Source organism: Schistocerca gregaria, chromosome 1 (assembly GCF_023897955.1).
Source record: "Schistocerca gregaria isolate iqSchGreg1 chromosome 1, iqSchGreg1.2, whole genome shotgun sequence".
Taxonomy (NCBI): Eukaryota; Metazoa; Arthropoda; class Insecta; order Orthoptera; family Acrididae; genus Schistocerca; species Schistocerca gregaria.
Window position 1 is genome coordinate 942544616 of NC_064920.1, and position 17797 is coordinate 942562412.

A 17797-nucleotide genomic window follows, 5' to 3' on the forward strand; every position below is an offset into this window, starting at 1 on the left:
CATCTCCTCCATTTAAATCACTGTAAACTGCTCAAGTTCACACTTCACTGCCAATGTTCATGAGTCCTTGTTTATTGTGCCATACAACAGCCTTCACCTGGGACACCACATTTGACATTTGCCTGCTTTATTTCCTCGTTAATTATCCTTGGTGTTGATGTCCTGCATTGCTACACTGGCTGAAAAATGGAGTGTGGAAGTACAACATTGAGTATTTTAAATGGTGAAGCCAACAGGTGCACATTTACGTTTCACAGTTCTTTACTTTCTCTGTTCACAACCCCCCAATATTACACAGTTATATGGTCAGTGCACTATTGTTTAACTTTTGTGAGCCTAATTAATAGGTTGCAGGAAAACATCCACATACTGCTACAATAGTTTACTGTTGAACATCTGCAAGCAGTAAAAGCCTAATCACACCATTTACAGTTCTTGTAGAATAATAAGGTACGTATGAAAATGACACTGTCATTGTTTTAACACACAGCCTAATTGTGTTACACTTATTTCACGAATGCCTTGTTGTTGATCTAACCAATACAGGTTACTCGTCTGAAACTTGGCTGTGGACTGACTTGTCTTGGGACCAAAAATCGGGCCCTCCTATACATCCTCACAATAATAGGCAATGAAACTATACATTGTTTGATGTTTAATTTACAGAAATTACAATTAAAACTCATTTGATTAGCTGAATATATCAAAAAATTGGTTCTTTTTAACAGTTTGTTGTATTACAAGAGCTAGGCTGAATTATTTGTTTAAATGATGAAATTAACAGATATTGTTAGGCAAACATTACTTTTGACAAAACAGTTAATTACTTTGGAATTAATTAAGACCTGGCTTTGCTAACATGTTTTTAAATAGAGCCAAATAGATTCTTTAAGAATACTATTAATTGTTACTCCATATGTTTCCTATTAGTACAGAATTTCACCCTATAGCAAAAGATTCCAACTAGTAACAGTCAAAATTAATTAGAAAAGCAATTATATAAATAAAACTAAAATTAGATCTAATGTTATTAGGCATAAAATCTAGTGGAAATACTGCAAAATCCTTGGTGCAAATAGATAAAGAGAGAATCTGCAAAGCAGATACTGCTAATTTAAAATGCACAAAAGAAGCTGTCTATACATACATCGATTTCAGCACCAAGAAAGATACATGTGTACACTAAAAGGTACAAAGGCTGACTGGAACATTAACATGGCAGCTCGTCAGAGCAGTTAGAATTCAAAGATCATGCTTTACGTGGTCAATGTGACCTATCGATGCCACAACTATACTAGAATTGCAATATTAAACTTTAAATGGATTTTTCACAAAACTACATTGTTTAAAATGAGGGCCAACCTTTCTATTTTATGAAAATGCAAATTATACTCATGTATGTGAATGGTAATTAGTTAAAAGTGAAAAACGAATTTAAGCAGGCAGACGGCAAAACAAGAGGGAAAGTAAAAGTATCCTAGCTTCCTTCATCACAAGCAGAAACTGTCACTAAACATCACAGACAAGTGGTGCCCTCACTACATTTGTCTCTAGGGCACATACTATTGTGGACAACGGCTATACAGATGAGTAATTTAAATATCTCAAAAAAGTATTTGAAGATAATTGCTGCCTGCCACACAAAATGGGTCTGCAGATCAAACCAAAAGCGAGCATCCAGGACAAAGAGGCTGAAAAAGAAATATTCAAATCCATGGCCTATAGTATGGAGTCAGCCTTCTAAAAGAGGCCAGATCATGTGTAAGCATAAATTAAAAGATATCTCTTGCCCTTTATCAAAGACAACTGTTCTCTTTGGTTCTATGAAGGATGAGCAGTTTCTACCCAAGGTAGGTGCATAAAGAATCCTCTGTCAGTGTTTACTTTTTCATGTCAGGAAAACAACATGAACGATTACAGAATGTGGCATGGGTCATGCGTGCTACACCCACATGATATTGCCTCACAAATTTGTTGCGGCAGGGCACTGCAATGAGATAAGCTCCTCCACAGTATATGAAAATATCAAGAGTTTATCATGTATTTGAAACAGTCAGCTCTTATAAATAATAGTACAGCACTGCTGTCTTTAGTGCGAGTATGTATGTGACATGGTGGCCATTACAGAATGCATGCCAGTTATATACATAATCGTTTCATGAGTGACATTTATGTGGCTCTAGTGGTATATGTACACATCCAATATGTGATATGTTCATTCTGCATTTAGGTCTACATATGAGGCATTTGAAAAGTCCATGCAAAAATAAAAACTACTTACATCTTTGGGCTAAGCCTTTTTCATTTTTTGACATAGTCTTCTTTTAGACTTATACACTTCATCCAGCACTGTTCTAATATGTTCATCCCTTCCAAATAATAGGAATTGTTCAAGTCTGCAAAATAGCTATTAGTTGCTACAATCACCTCCTCAATTGAATAAAATCTTTGTCCCACCAGCCATTTCTTCAAACTGGGGAGAAAATAGTAGTCCAAGGGAGCCAAGTCTGGAGAATAGGGGGGACGTGAAATGAGTTGGAATCCTTTTTCCATTAATTTTACGACTGCAACTGCTGAGGTGTATGCTGGTGCAATGTCGTGATGAAAAAGGACATTTTTGCGGTCCAATCGCCAGTGTTTTTCTTGCAGTTTGGTATTCAAATAGTTAAAAAACGATGAATAATATTCACCTATAATAGTGATAGATAGTCGATGAGGATTATCCATTGCAAATCCCAAAAGACAGTCCCCATAACCTTTCTGGCTGAAGGAATGTTCTTCGCCTTTTTTGGTGCAGATTCTCCCTTGGTAACCTGTTGTTTAGATTGTTGTTTGGTCTGAGGAGTATAGTAATGTATCCATGTTTTATCCACAGTGACAAAACAATGCTTAAAGTCCTGCAGATTCTTCCTGAACAGCTGCAAACCATCCTTGCAACAGTTCACTTGATTCTGTTTTTGGTCAAGCAAGAGCAATCGTGGAACCCATCTTGCGGATAATTATCTCATGTGCAAATGTTTCTGCAAAATATTATGTACCCATACATTCAAGATGCCCATAGCAGTAGCAATCTCACACACCTGAACTCTTCTGTCTTCCATCACCATATCACCAATTTTATCAATGATTTCTGGAGTAGTAACCTCCACAGGGCATCCAGAATGTTCAGCATCACTTGTGCCCATATGGCCACTCAAAAACTTTGATACCACTAACAGAGTCACTGTAATGTTTATCAAGCTTCTCTTTAGCCCCCTGAAGCGTTTTGCTATTCATAAAGTTTCCCTGAACCATGGACCTTGCCGTTGGTGGGGAGGCTTGCATGCCTCAGTGATACAGATAGCCGTACCGTAGTTGCAACCACAACGGAGGGGTATCTGTTGAGAGGCCAGACAAACATGTGGTTCCTGAAGAGGGGCAGCAGCCTTTTCAGTAGTTGCAGGGGCAACAGTCTGGATGATTGACTGATCTGGCCTTGTAACACTAACCAAAATGGCCTTGCTGTTCTGGTACTGCGAACAGCTAAAAGCAAGGGGAAACTACGGCCGTAATTTTTCCGGAGGACATGCAGCTTTACTGTATGATTCAATGATGATGGCATCCTCTTGGGTAAAATATTCCGGAGGTAAAATAGTCCCCCATACGGATCTCCGGGTGGGGTCTACTCAAGAGGACTTCGTTATAAGGAGATAGAAAACTGGCATTCTACAGATCCGAGTGTGGAATGTCCGATCCCTTAATTGGGCAGGTAGGTTAGAAAATTTAAAAAGGGAAATGGAGAGGTTGAAGTTAGATATAGTGGGAATTAGTGAAGTTCGATGGCAGGAGGAACAAGACTTTTGGTCAGGTGAATACAGGGTTATAAATACAAAATCAAATGTAGGTAATGCAAGAGCTAGTTTAATAATGAATAAAAAAAATAGGAGTGCAGGTAAGCTACTACAAACAGCATAATGAATGTATTATAGTGGCCAAGATAGACACAAAGCCCATGCCTACTACAGTAGCACAAGTTTATATGCCAGCTAGATCTGCAGATGACAAAGAAATTGATGAAATGTATGATGAGGTAAAAGAAATTATTCAGGTACTGAAGGGAGATGAAAATTTAATAGTCATGGGTGACTGGAATTCGAGAGTAAGAAAAGGGAGAGAAGGAGACATAGTAGGTGAATATGAATTGGCGCTAAGAAATGAAAGAGGAAGCCGCCAAGTAGAATTTTGCACAGAGCATAACTTAATCATAGCTAATACTTGGTTCAAGAATCATGAAAGAAGGTTGTATACATGGAAGAACCCTGGAGATACTTAAAGGTATCAGATAGATGGTAAGACACAGATTTAGGAATCAGGTTTAAAATTGTAAGACATTTCCAGTGGCAGATGTGGACTGTGACCACAATCTATTGGTTATGAACTGTAGATTAAAACTGAAGAAACTGCAAAAAGGTGGGAATTTAAGGAGATGGGACCTGGATAAACTGAAAGAACCAGAGGTTGTACAGTGTTTCAGGGAGAGCATAAGGGAAGAATTGACTGAAATGGAGGAAAGAAATACAGTAGAAGAATGGGTAGCTTTGAGGAATGAAATAGTGAAGGCAGCAGAGGATCAAATAGGTAAAAAGACGAGGGCTAATAGAAACCCTTGGGTAACAGAAGAAATATTGAATTTAATTGATGAAAGAAGAAAATATAAAAACGCAGTAAATGAAGCAGGCAAAAAGGAAAACAAATGTCTCAAAAAGGAGATCGACAGGAAGTGTAAAATGGTTAAGCAGGCATGGCTAGAGGACAGATGTAAGGATGTAGAGGCTTATCTCACTAGGGGTAAGATAGATACTGCCTACAGGAAAATTAAAGAGACCATTGGAGAAAAGAAAACCACTTGCATGAATATCAAGAGCTCAGATGGAAAACCAGTTCTAAGCAAAGACGGGAAAGCAGAAAGTTGGACAGTGTATATAGAGGGTCTATACAAGGGCGATGTACTTGAGGAGAATATTATGGAAATGGAAGAGGATGTAGATGAAGATGAAATGGGAGATATGGTACTGTGTGAAGAGTTTGACAGAGCACTGAAAGTCCTGAGTCGAACAAGGCCCCGGGAGTAGACAACATTCCATTAGAAGTACTGACGGCGCTGGGAGAGCCAGTCCTGACAAAACTCTACCCTCTGGTAAGCAAGATGTATGAGACAGGCGAAATACCCTCAGACTTCAAGAAGAATATAATAATTCCAATCCCAAAGAAAGCAGGTGTTAACAGATGGGAAAATTACCGAACTATCAGTTTAATAAGTCACAGCTGCAAAATACTAACGCAAATTCTTTGCAGACAAATGGAAAAGCTGATAGAAGCCGCCCTTGGGGAAGATCAGTTTGGATTCCGTAGAAATGTTGGAACACATGAGGCAATACTGTCTTTATGACTTATCTTAGAAGAAAGATTAAGGAAAGGCAAACCTACGTTTCTAGCATTTGTAGACTTAGAGAAAGTGTTTGACAATGTTGACTGGAATACTCTCTTTCAAATTCTAAAGGTGGCAGGGGTAAAATACAAGGAGCGAAAGGCTATTTACAATTTGTACAGAAACCAGATGGTAGTTATAAGAGTCGAGGGGTATGAAAGGGAAGCAGTGGTTGGGAAGGGAGTGAGACAGGGTTGTAGCCTCTCCCCGATGCTATTCAATGTGTATATTGAGTTGAGCAAGCAATAAAGGAAACAAAAGAAAAGTTTGGTGTAGGTATTAAAATCCATGGAGAAGAAATAAAAACTTTGTGGTTCACCGATGACATTGTAATTCTGTCAGAGACAGCAAAGGACTTGGAAGAGCAGTTGAATGGAATGGACAGTGTCTTGAAAGGAGGGTATAAGATGAACATCAACAAAAGCAAAACGAGGATAATGGAATGTAGTCGAATTAAGTCAGGTGATGCTGAGGGAATTAGATTAGGAAATGAGACACTTAAAGTAGTAAAGGAGTTTTGCTATTTGGGTAGCAATATAACTGATGATGATCGAAGTAGAGAGGATATAAAATGTAGACTGGCAATGGGAAGGAAAGCGTTTCTGAAGAAGAAAAATTTGTTAACATTGAGTATAGATTTAAATGTCAGGAAGTCATTTCTGAAAGTATTTGTATGGAGTGTAGCCATGTATGGAAGTGAAATGTGGACAATAAATAGTTTAGACAAGAAGAGAATGGAATCTTTCAAACTGTGGTGCTACAGAAGAATGCTGAAGATTAGATGGGTAGATCACATAACTAATGAGGAGGTATTGAATAGAATTTGGGAGAAGAGGAGCTTGTGGCACAACTTGACTAGAAGAAGGGATCGGTTGGTAGGACATGTCCTGAGACATCGAGGGATCACCAATTTAGTATTGGAGGACAGTGTGGAGGGTAAAAATCATAGAGGGAGACCAAGAGATGAATACACGAAGCAGATTCAGAAGGATGTAGGCTGCAGTAGGTACTGGGAGATGAAGAATCTTGCACAGGATAGAGTAGCATGGAGTGCTGCATCAAACTAGTCTCAGGACTGAAGACCACAACAACAAAGTAATGTTTAATCACTAAATGAAATTCATTTTTGGCCATTTTTTGACAATCACTTTTCTTCCTTGATTCACATGAATACCAAACACAAAGAAATAGACCAATATGGCTGAAACTTAGTGTGTGTTCTGTCCAAAGATACTGCTAACTAAACATGACGTAAATATGCGCTGGAGGTGCCATCCCTCAGACTTTGCATGGACTTTTCAAATGCCCATCATACATATTTCACCAGCCACTGTATGGTACATGGTGGAGGGTACTGTGCACCTCTACTAGTCACTGTTCCATCTTTAAATCAAGCAAGGGGAAAATGATAGGGTATATGCCTCCATATAAGCTCTAACGTCTGTTATCATGTCTTTGTGGTCCTTATGCAAAATGTAGATTGGCAGCAGTACTTCTGCAGACAGATGCAAATGCCTATTCCAACTTTTTCAGCAGTGTTTTGTGAAAAGCATATTGTCTTCCTCCAGTGATTCCCTTTTGCTTCACGAAGCCTCTCCATGACATTCATGTGTTGTTGGAACCTACTGACAGCAAATCTGGTAGCAAGCTTTTGAATTCCTTCAATGTCTTCCTTTAATCTGGCCTGGAGGGAACCTCAAACACTCAAGCAGTACTCAACAATGGGTTGCACAAGTGTCTTTTAGGTATGTGGGACAATTACAGCATCAGTCTTAAGGCATCCCATCATGGGATGTGAAAACATTTGTGAATAAGTAGCTGGCAAGATCACAGTATGGAATTCCATGTTCCACTACATTGCAAAACATGAAGGAAGAATCTGTCATGGCAGCATTCCCCCCTCCCCCGAAAGAGGAACGTAGCCAATGTAATGCAGCATCAGTTTTACATCACAAGCAGAACTTAGGAGACTCCACATTGTATTAAGCCATATGGAGCTGAACTCCATATTCAGTTGTTTTTGTATCACAGCATACATGATATGAAAATAAGCTGTTTTAAATCACCAGCACATTGAGAATCGTTTGAAAATATATCATTTTTGGTATTTTTTTTTAATAAAAAGACAGAAAACTACATGTCAGCAGTTAAAGGCTTATTGTATTTGATGCTTTACATATAATAACTTGCACACTATTAAAATATTTCATTTCAGTGCTTCATCACCATGATAATTTATCAAAAGCACATCATTTTTGGTACAATTTGTCATAGTTAAATATCAAATAATAACATATGTGATTACAGCCTTTAGACATTTATAAAACTTGTATACAACACAACTTAGTCTTCACTATTATATCCAGATGATAGTATTATTGATAGCGTCCTGTAATGTGAACAGGTTCACTTAAGTGTACCACTAATTTTTTATTTTCCATCTTATGTTTTCTAAAAGATTCTGAGATTTTCTCATTAATTGAATAGAACTATAATGTGCAATACTCAATTTTATTTATTACTAGCAGTGCTCCATGATGTTACCTATGGTTCAACAGTTATTTACATAGAAATGTCGATGCCTCTCATTATTGATGTGTATGCACCATCACAAAAGTTATCTCATGGAGGTACTGAAGCATGAACTACTTGCAGCCCAACAAACCATGTGAAATCAAAGAAAATAAAAATAAAAAAATAAACGATTGAGGTGACAGGAAATGCTGACATGTCAGTCACAATTCATGTCTAGTTAACCCCTTAATGCTGGCTGTAACAAATTCTCATTATACCAGAGTGGCTCTAATAAGTATAAAGTTAACTGTTTTCAAGCATCAGTGCCAGTAGGTGCAGAGTCTACACAAAGCTAGCAACACTACTGACGTGTGTTGCCATGTCATGAGTGTTTTGGGTAGTTCTAGGGCAATATAATTTTTTTTTCCTTCCATGAAGAAATTTATTCAGTTACTCCTTACTGCAGAAAAAAATTTTTGTGTTTCTGAGTAGCAAATCATGAAATATGCCAAGATAGTGAGTAAATAATTCTATGACTGTTTGCAACATGCCTAGCATGGGAAAGATCATAATTGTCTTGGTGATTATGGAGAGCCTGAAATCTTCTGTAATAAATCTCTGTGAACAATATTCTGAGACTTTCTGTTCTGTGCTTATATGGTGAGATTTGTGGCTCTTGACACACATGGGCAGCCAACATAGGGTTGTCTGTGTGAGAAACATGGTGTGCCCAGATGAATACCGGCCAATTTTAACATTTGTCCTTTATTCTAATTTATAGTGATCAAGAAGGCCACTCACAAAGGGAATTGTGAGTGTCTGAACTGGAAAGGCAAGTTCATTGGGGTGATAGGTATTTGTGGTATCAATACCGTCTCTCCTTTGGCTCTGCCTATAATGAGGATGGCCTGCACAATATCCATTCTCAGCTTCATGATGTGTAACCTGATGCCATTGCACAGTCTTGGTGCATCCAGGTTAGGCATCAGTTGTATTGGTATGGAGTGTAACGATGACTTTATACTATAGGAATATTTCTGCTGTCCTAGATTTATGTACATACTTATTTCAATTGTCAAAATAGTTAAAAACTAATCTCTGAGCTAAACTTAATGCATTTATTTGATAGTTAACTTTTGTCAAAGAGTAATAAACACACTAAAATGACAAAGAAAGAAAATGAGCAATTTTTAGTTCAGTGCTATGAAAATTTTATGATATTTGTATGTGTAACAATGTCGGTTGCCCTCAACCTGTGTGCCTATTATGAGCATATATGCTTGCATATTGTAATTAAATCCAGCATCTCTAAAAGCCTGCCACATTCTGTATGTAAAGACACAACATCCCTGTCATACAGAATTTAAATGACACTGTCAGTGTGAATCTTCCACTGTCTCAGCAGTAATAAAATATGCCTGATACTCAGTGTCTAAAATGCAGTGGGCTTGTGTGGATGTCTGTGGATTGTATAAGCACTGTACTCATTAAATTGAATCATATTGTCTACGACAAATTAATCAATAAAAGAATTTTCACAAATACGATACAGTTCAAAAGCCAAAGAGTAAAAATGTTTTTCTAAGAATAATTATAGTTCCACATTTTGTGTTGCAGTTCTTCAGATTAATACATATATTTATATACTTTTAAAAGTTGCCTGTGTGTTGTTTTAGGGTATAACCCAATTTCATTCCAAATTTCTTCCAAATCAGTCCAGCTGTTTCAGCATGAGGGAATAACAAACATACTCACACAAAAACTTTAGCATTTATGATATATGTGGGATAAATAACATATTCTTATTTTATAGACCACAAGTTGAATGTTTCCCTAGTAGCTGGAAATCTTAGTGTTACTGCTGTCTATGTTAGAAAGTAAACACAAGTTATACACTGGAAGTTTTCGTTATTATGCAGTTTTATATAAAACATTACATAACAATCTCTTGGTTTTTGAAGTGCTCATGTTTGTACCTTACTGGTAAATATATCTTTCCCAATGGCAGTGAATAGCTTCAAAAAGAAAATCTGTTCCATTCAAATGAAATTATGAAACGAATGTCATTCTTGAAAGCTGTGAAGAAGTATGTTACTTCATATGACTTCAGAATATTTCTCATATCATGTACTCTTTATACAGAAATTATAATCAAATTCTTTTATGTTCCCAGGAAATCGATACAAAAACAGTCATTAGTGAAACAACACTGCTCTGATGGTGAAGAAATTATTTCTTTTTACAGCATTTTTGGTCCTAAGTAGTGTGTTGCTATGGTCACAGTTATTTGTGAAGCAAGACTCATTTGTGCTTGACCAGAAGAATGTTATTACAGAGGTAAGTAATTCTAAAATAATTTTCAGAATCTAACGTATCCCAAAATGAAGTAAAAAAATACTGTTAATGACATTTATGGTGGAAGATGAATATTGGCATAACAGCCACCAAAACAGGAATAACTGAAGGAAATCCAGCCGATTTATAAATTAATGACTGAAATCAGAACTCAGAATCCCAAAATTTTTAAAAATACTTTCATCAGGAAAAGGGGAAAATGACAAAGCAGGAAAGATGAAGAATAAGTTTTGCAGGACTGAAGAGAAACCTTGGAAATGGAGAACTATAATACACCATGCTGAGAACTGGTAAGTACTGCCAGCCCCTTCAAACAGATTATATGGATGCTTCACCAAGAATCACAAAATTTGGGGATGGAGCATTGTGTATATTAGAGAGTGACTCAATTGCATAGATTGCAAGAAGCATTTGAACTCAGTTCATTTTGCTTTCTTTTTATTGTTTTCTTTAAGAAAAGATAGATCTAAGCTCATGGTCAGTCACTTCTAGCATTTATGGCCTTGTTGTGATGTTCATAATACACTCTGAACAAACTGTGATGTGTGAAAGCACCCATGTGATTTACCAACTGACCTGCCTACATTGTAAAGCTTTCTATGTGGGAATGACCAGCAACAAACTGTCCATTCGCATGAATGGACACAGGCAGACAGTGTTTGTTGGTAATGAGGATCACCCTGTGGCTAAACATGCCATTATCTGCCAGCCCTCAACCTCCGTTAATTTCAAGTTGCTGTCGCTTTACCTCGCCTGTCTTTCAACAACATCTTTGCCCCTGTACTTCCGCCTCGACTGACATCTATGCCCAAACTCTTTGTGTTTACAAATGTCTGCTTATGACTGTGTATGTGCAGATGGATATGTGTGTGTATGTGTGCGAGTGTATACCTGTCCTTTTTCCCCCCAAGGTAAGTCTTTCCACTCCCGGGATTGGAATGACTCCTTACCCTCTCCCTTAAAACTCACATCCTTTCGTCTTTCTCTCTCCTTCCCTCTTTCCTGATGAAGCAACCATTGGTTGCGAAAGCTTGAATTTTGTGTGTATGTTTGTGTTTGTTTGTGTGTCTATCAACCTGCCAGCACTTTCGTTTGGTAAGTCCCATCATCTTTGTTTTTAAATGTATTATTTAGATTTTATTTTGAACACTTTTCAAATGCAAGTGTGTAAAAAATTATTCTCGTGTTTTATTTCTACACACATATAGTGAGACATTGTTTGCATGTGAAAGTAATGTCTTTTAGCTTTATACATGATCATTCATAAATACTTTGTATTTTCATAAGTCTAGTTGTAGGTATATCTGCCTTTAATGCTCAACTAGTATCATCGTGGTGCACAGACTGCCACATGTATAGTTTTCTCTTTTATATGCAAAATGCAACTTCATTTTACCTTTAGAGACTTCAGCCATGCACTTGAAAGCCTTCTGCTGCCAAATAAACATTTATCTGGCTCCAGGAGAATTTTTTATGTGTTAAGATATTTTTTTGCAGTAGTTCATATCTTTCGGAATATTTGTAGAAGATGTTCATCTGCATAAAGCACAGATTCCCAAAAAACTTTATGGATAACTCTACAGTTTCTGCATTCCAGAGTAAGAATTGTTAATGGAATTGTACTGGTGACATCAGAAAGAGAGAGACTGATTTTTATTGTTAATGACTTTAAAAAAGGAGCTAATTCTTGAATAGGAGTGGCTGAAAAATTATATAAGAGTTATAAATAAGCTGAAGAATATCGGAATGTGTTGAACTGTGCTTTTGAATCTAGAGTAGTATTTTCAGAAGTTTTGTTACAATGAATTATGACTTCTGCAGAAACGCATATGAAACAAATACACATTTGTCTCACAAACTGAAATAAATTCTATAAACATTTATTACATTATAGATTTTCTACTGTTGATATGAAATAACTCATGTACTTCTACGAGAGAAAGTACTAAATGCATAAAAATTTCAATATGTCCTATAGAAACATAATGCCAATTGTTAACCATCAGAAACTGCTCTAGTGGTGAAGTGTGTTCCTCAAGACTGAGAGGTCACAGGTTCAAATTATGGTTGAACCATGGACATTTTTCATTCTATCATCTCTTAATGATGTGAAGATTTTCCAGGAACAACACTTGGTTTGGATTCCACGTTAAACTGTAGGTCTTATTTCCCTGGTAGGATTGCTGTGGTTAGGGATGCACAAGTCACTGAAGTGGTGTCCAGGCCACTGAGACATTTAAAATTGTTATATCATCAGAAAATATCTGCACTGCTCTACACCTGTAGTCTTGAAGCCCCTATGGATTGTATGGCAGGGGTACTCAGTATTGTGCACTTGTCTGGGTTTCTTTTTGTTCCATTTAGATACAGATTGCATTAGGAATGACTGCTAAAATGCCTCTGTGTGCACTCTAAGAGCAAATAGTAGGGGGCTGAACTATATTCCTAGATTCTTCACTTCATACTGCTTGCTGAAAATTAATATGTATGTTTTCATGGGATAATTTACATCTCTCTGCCAGTTCAGGTTTTCCAGCATTGGTACAATGCTCTCCTATGAGTCAAACAATCTGTGACAATTTTCCTTCCCTTCCTTGAATACACTCAGTATCCCCTGTTAGTCCTATTTGGTATTGGCACCACACACTTGAGCAATATTCTAAAATGGAATATGCTAGTGTTTTGTATGCTGTCTTCTTTCCAGTCTTGCAATGAACCAAAGTCTGCAACCTTCTTTTGGCCTCTTTGTTGTCAGCAGTTTAAAAGTACAGTGAGTAATTGTGTCTCTTGGGAAATTGTCAGAAAAGGATGGGAAGGATCACCTTATGCTCTCTGTATATGGGCCTGGTGGATTTGTTGAAGAGGCTGTTCTAGATAGTCATTCAGGGAACAGGATGTGACCAGCTGTGGATTGTGGTCCACAATGGTATGAAAAATGCTTGTTGTTTGAGCTCTGAGGTCAAACTTGATTCTTTTCAGTAAATGACAGAGAAGATTGGGATATCCAGTCTTGCTCAAGGAGTTTCATCAAAGACCACAATCTGGTTTCATCAAAGACCACAATCTGCAGCATTTCCCCCAAAATTGTTTAAGATCATCTGGCTTAAGCTGACTAGAAGGTATAAATTAAAAGCTTTGAAGGTTCTGCAACAAGCCAGGCTTAGGCTTGTTGGATTTGCACATAGGAATGCAAATTGGTGGTGTTGTTGTTGTGGTCTTCAGTCCTGAGACTGGTTTGATGCAGCTCCCGTGCTACTCTACCCTGTGCAAGCTTCTTCATCTCCCAGTAACTACTGCAACCTACATCCTTCTGAATCTGCTTAGTGTATTCATCTCTTGGTCTCCCTCTATGCTTTTTACCCTCTACATTGCCCTCCAATACTAAATTGGTGATCCCTTGATGCCTTACGACATGTCCTACCAACTGATCCCTTCTTCTAGTCAGGTTGTGCCACAAACTTCTCTTCTCCCCAATCCTATTCAATACCTCCTCATTAGTTACATGATCTACCCACCTAATCTTCAACATTCTTCTGTAGCACCACAATTCAAAAGCTTCTATTCGCTTCTTGTCCAAACTATTTATTGTCCATGTTTCACTTCCATACATGGCTACACTCTACACAAATACTTTCAGGAACGACTTCCTGACACTTAAATCTATACTCAATGTTAACAAATTTCTCTTCTTCAGAAACACTTTCCTTGCCATCACCAGTCTACATTTTATATCCTATCTACTTCGACCATCATAAGTTATTTTGCTCCCCAAATAGCAAAACTCCTTTACTACTTTAAGTGTCATATTTGCTAATCTAATTCCCTCAGCATCACCCGACTTAATTCGACTACATTCCATTATCCTCGTTTTGCTTTTGTTGATGTTCACCTTATATCCTACTTTCAAGACACTGTCCATTCCGTTCAACTGTCCTTTACTGTCTCTGACAGAATTACAATGTCATCGGCAAACCTCAAAGTTTTTATTTCTTCTCCCTGGATTTTAATACCTACTCCAAATTTTTCTTTTATTTCCTTTACTGCTTGCTCGATATACAGATTGAATAACATCGGGGGCTACAACCCTGTCTCACTCCCTTCCCAAGCACTGCTTCCCTTTCATATCTCTCGACTCATAACTGCCATCTGGTTTCTGTACAAATTGTAAATAGCCTTTCGCTCCCTGTATTTTACCCCTGCCACCTTCAGAATTTGAAAGAGATTATTCCAGTCAACATTGTCAAAAGCTTTCTCTAAGTCTACAAATGCTAGAAACTTAGGTTTGCCCTTCCTTAATCTAGCTTGTAAGATAAGTCGTAGGGTTAGTTTTGCCTTACATGTTTCAACATTTCTACGGAATCCAAACTGATCTTCCCTGAGGTCGGCTTGTACTAGTTTTTCCATTCGTCTGTAAAGAATTCGCGTTAGTATTTTGCAGATTGTGACTTATTAAACTGATAGTTCGGTAATTTTCACATTTGTCAACACCTGCTTTCTTTGGGATTGGAATTATTATATTCTTTTTGAAGTCTGAGGGTATTTCGCCTGTCTCATACATCTTGCTCACCAGATGGTAGAGTTTTCTCAGGACTGGCTCTCCCACCGCCATCAGTAGTTCTAATGGAATGTTGTCTACTCCCGGGGCCTAGTTCGACTCAGGTCTTTCAGTGCTCTGTCAAACTCTTCATGCAGTATCATATCTCCCATTTCATCTTCATCTACATCCACTTCCATTTCCATAATATTGTCCTCAAGTACATCGCCCTTGTAAAGACCCTCTATATACTCTTTCCACCTTTATGCTTTCCCCTCTTTGCTTAGAACTGGGTTTCCATCTGAGCTCTTGATATGCATGCAAGTGGTTTTCTTTTCTCCAAAGATCTCTTTAATTTTCCTGTAGGCAGTATCTATCTTACCCGTAGTGAGATAAGCCTCTACATCCTTACATTTGATTTGTCCTCTAGCCATGCCTGCTTAGCCATTTTGCACTTGCTGTCGATCTCATTTTTGAGACGTTTGTATTCCTTCTTGTCTGCTTCATTTATTACATTTTTATATTTTCTCCTTTCATCAATTAAATTCAATATTTCTTCTGTTACCCAAGGATATCTAATAGCCCTCATCTTTTTACCTAATTGATCCTCTGTTGCCTTCACTACTTCATTCCTCAGAGCTACCCATTCGTCTTCTACTGTATTTCTTTCCCCCATTCCTGTCAATATATGATATATATGCTGTCCCTGAAACTCTGTACAACCTCTGGTTCTTTCAGTTTATCCAGGTCCCATGTCCTTAAATTCCCATCTTTTTGCAATTTCTTCAGTTTTAATCTACAGTTCATAACCAATAGATTGTGGTCACAGTCCAAATCTGCCACTGGAAATGTCCTACAATTTAAAACCTGGTTCCTAAATGTCTGTCTTACCATTATATAATCTATCTGATATCTTTTAGTATCTCCAGGATTCTCCCATGTATACAACGTTCTTTTATGTTTCTTGAACCAAGTGTTAGCTATGATTAAGTTATGCTCTGTGCAAAATTCTAACAGACGGCTTCCTCTTTCATTTCTTTGCCCCAATCCATGTTCACCTACTATGTTTCCCTCTCGCCCTTTTCCTACTGTCGAATTACAGTCACCCATGCCTATTAAATTTTTGTCTCCCTTCACTACCTGAATAATTTCTTTTATTTCATCATACGTTTGTTCAATTTCTTCATCATCTGCAGAGCTAGTTGGCATATACACTTGTACTATGTAGTAGGCATGGGCTTTGTGTCTATCTTGGCCACTATAATACGTTCATTATGCTGTTTGTAGTAGCTTACCTGCACTCCTATTTTTTTATTCATTATTAAACTAGCTCTTGCATTACCTACATTTGATTTTGTATTTATAACCCTGTATTCACCTGACCAAAAGTCTTGTTCCTCCTGCCACGGAACTTCACTAATTCCCACTAAATCTAAGTTTAACCTATCCATTCCCCTTTTTAAATTTTCTAACCTACCTGCCCGATTAAGGGATCTGACATTGCACGCTCCGATCCGTAGAACGCCAGTTTTCTTTCTCCTGATAATGACGTCCTCTTGAGTAGTCCCCACCCGGAGATCTGAATGGGGGACTATTTTACCTCCAGAATATTTTACCCAAGAGGACGCCATCATCATTTAACCATACAGTAAAGCTGCATGTCCTCGGGAAAAATTACGGCTGTATTTTCCGCTTGCTTTCAACCGTTCGCAGTACCACAACATCAAGAGCGTTTTGGTTAATGCTACAAGGCCAGATCAGTCAATCATCCAGACTGTTGCCCCTGCAACTACTGAAAAGGCTGCTGCCCCTCTTCAGGAACCACACATTTGTCTGGCCTCTCAACAGATACCCCTCCATTATGGTTGCACCTACAGTACGGCTATCTGTATCGTTGAGGCAAGCAAGCCTCCCCACCAACTGCAAGGTCCATGGTTCATGGGGGAGGGCAAATTGGTGGGTCACCCTAAATGGTTCAGAGCTGCACTACACATTAGAGGGTGCTACTTAGATGACAGATTGTTTGTGGAATGAACACTAAGTTTTTTCAGCTTGGGCAACTCTCTTTCCAATCCAGATAACTGTAGGAGGCTTGAAAGCACTACGATAATACCCAAAGAAATGCACCCCACAAATGAACTGATTCAAATTTTAGTGATCATGTGCCACAGCATTCCAAACAAAGTTACAGTACTTGAAACAGTCCTGCAAAGCAGAAGAGAATGTATAATCCTAGGTACAGAAAGCTAGTGAAAATCTGTAATTGACAGCACTGAGATTTTTGGAGTAAACATAAGTGTATGTTGAAAGAATGAGAAATGGTGTTGACATAAAGGGTTGGACAAAAATATAAAAACACCATTAGAAATGCAAGCTTTCACATAAATGCAAACCTTTCACATAAATGCATTGGTACCCAAGCCTGCAGGTATTTGACCACAAACAGCACCTGCACTATGTTCTCAATATATTTCAATTGTCAGTCATGATCAGAACAGTGTTCTGTTTAGCTTTGAATGCATTATATCAGAGCTAACTTAATATGAATATGGGCAAATTGTTGGTGCACATATGGTGGGTGCTTCTTAACACAGATAAAAATGTGTGTTGAATGATCATGATGAATGGCCATTGAAGAGGACTGCAATGAAAAATAAGAAGACAACATTTGCAAAAGTCACTGCGACACCCTATAAGAGCTCCAGAAGCAAGGAATTGCAAGATGAGCTGTAATTCTGAAACCACTCATCAGTGATGCCATTGGTCATAACAGGAAAATGTGGTGCTGCAGCTATAAGATCTGGATGGAAGAATTTCATTTGGCTGGATGAGTCTTGTTTCACACTGTTTTCAGTTCAGGCTGAGATTATGTCCCAAGAGTGACACATGATGAGGATTTGGTGATGATTTGGGCAGCCATATCATGA

At 37.9% G+C, this 17797-nt stretch overlaps 1 protein-coding gene across 5 annotated transcripts in view; it reads left to right on the forward strand.

Moving 5' to 3' along the window:
- Window positions 1–17797, forward strand: part of LOC126275866 (beta-1,4-glucuronyltransferase 1-like) — a 94982-nt gene that overhangs the window by 43464 nt on the left and 33721 nt on the right. Inside the window, exons 1-2 of one of the 5 annotated variants that reach the window (XM_049977235.1) lie at window positions 9581–10067; window positions 10155–10318. In XM_049977235.1, the coding sequence (XP_049833192.1) occupies window positions 10199–10318 (120 nt within the window). In that variant the 5' untranslated portion in view covers window positions 9581–10067; window positions 10155–10198. Of the gene's footprint in view, window positions 1–9580; window positions 10068–10154; window positions 10319–10403; window positions 10627–17797 lie in introns of those variants that run through there. The other 4 variants (XM_049977237.1, XM_049977236.1, XM_049977238.1 and 1 more) reach the window with 4 other exon arrangements.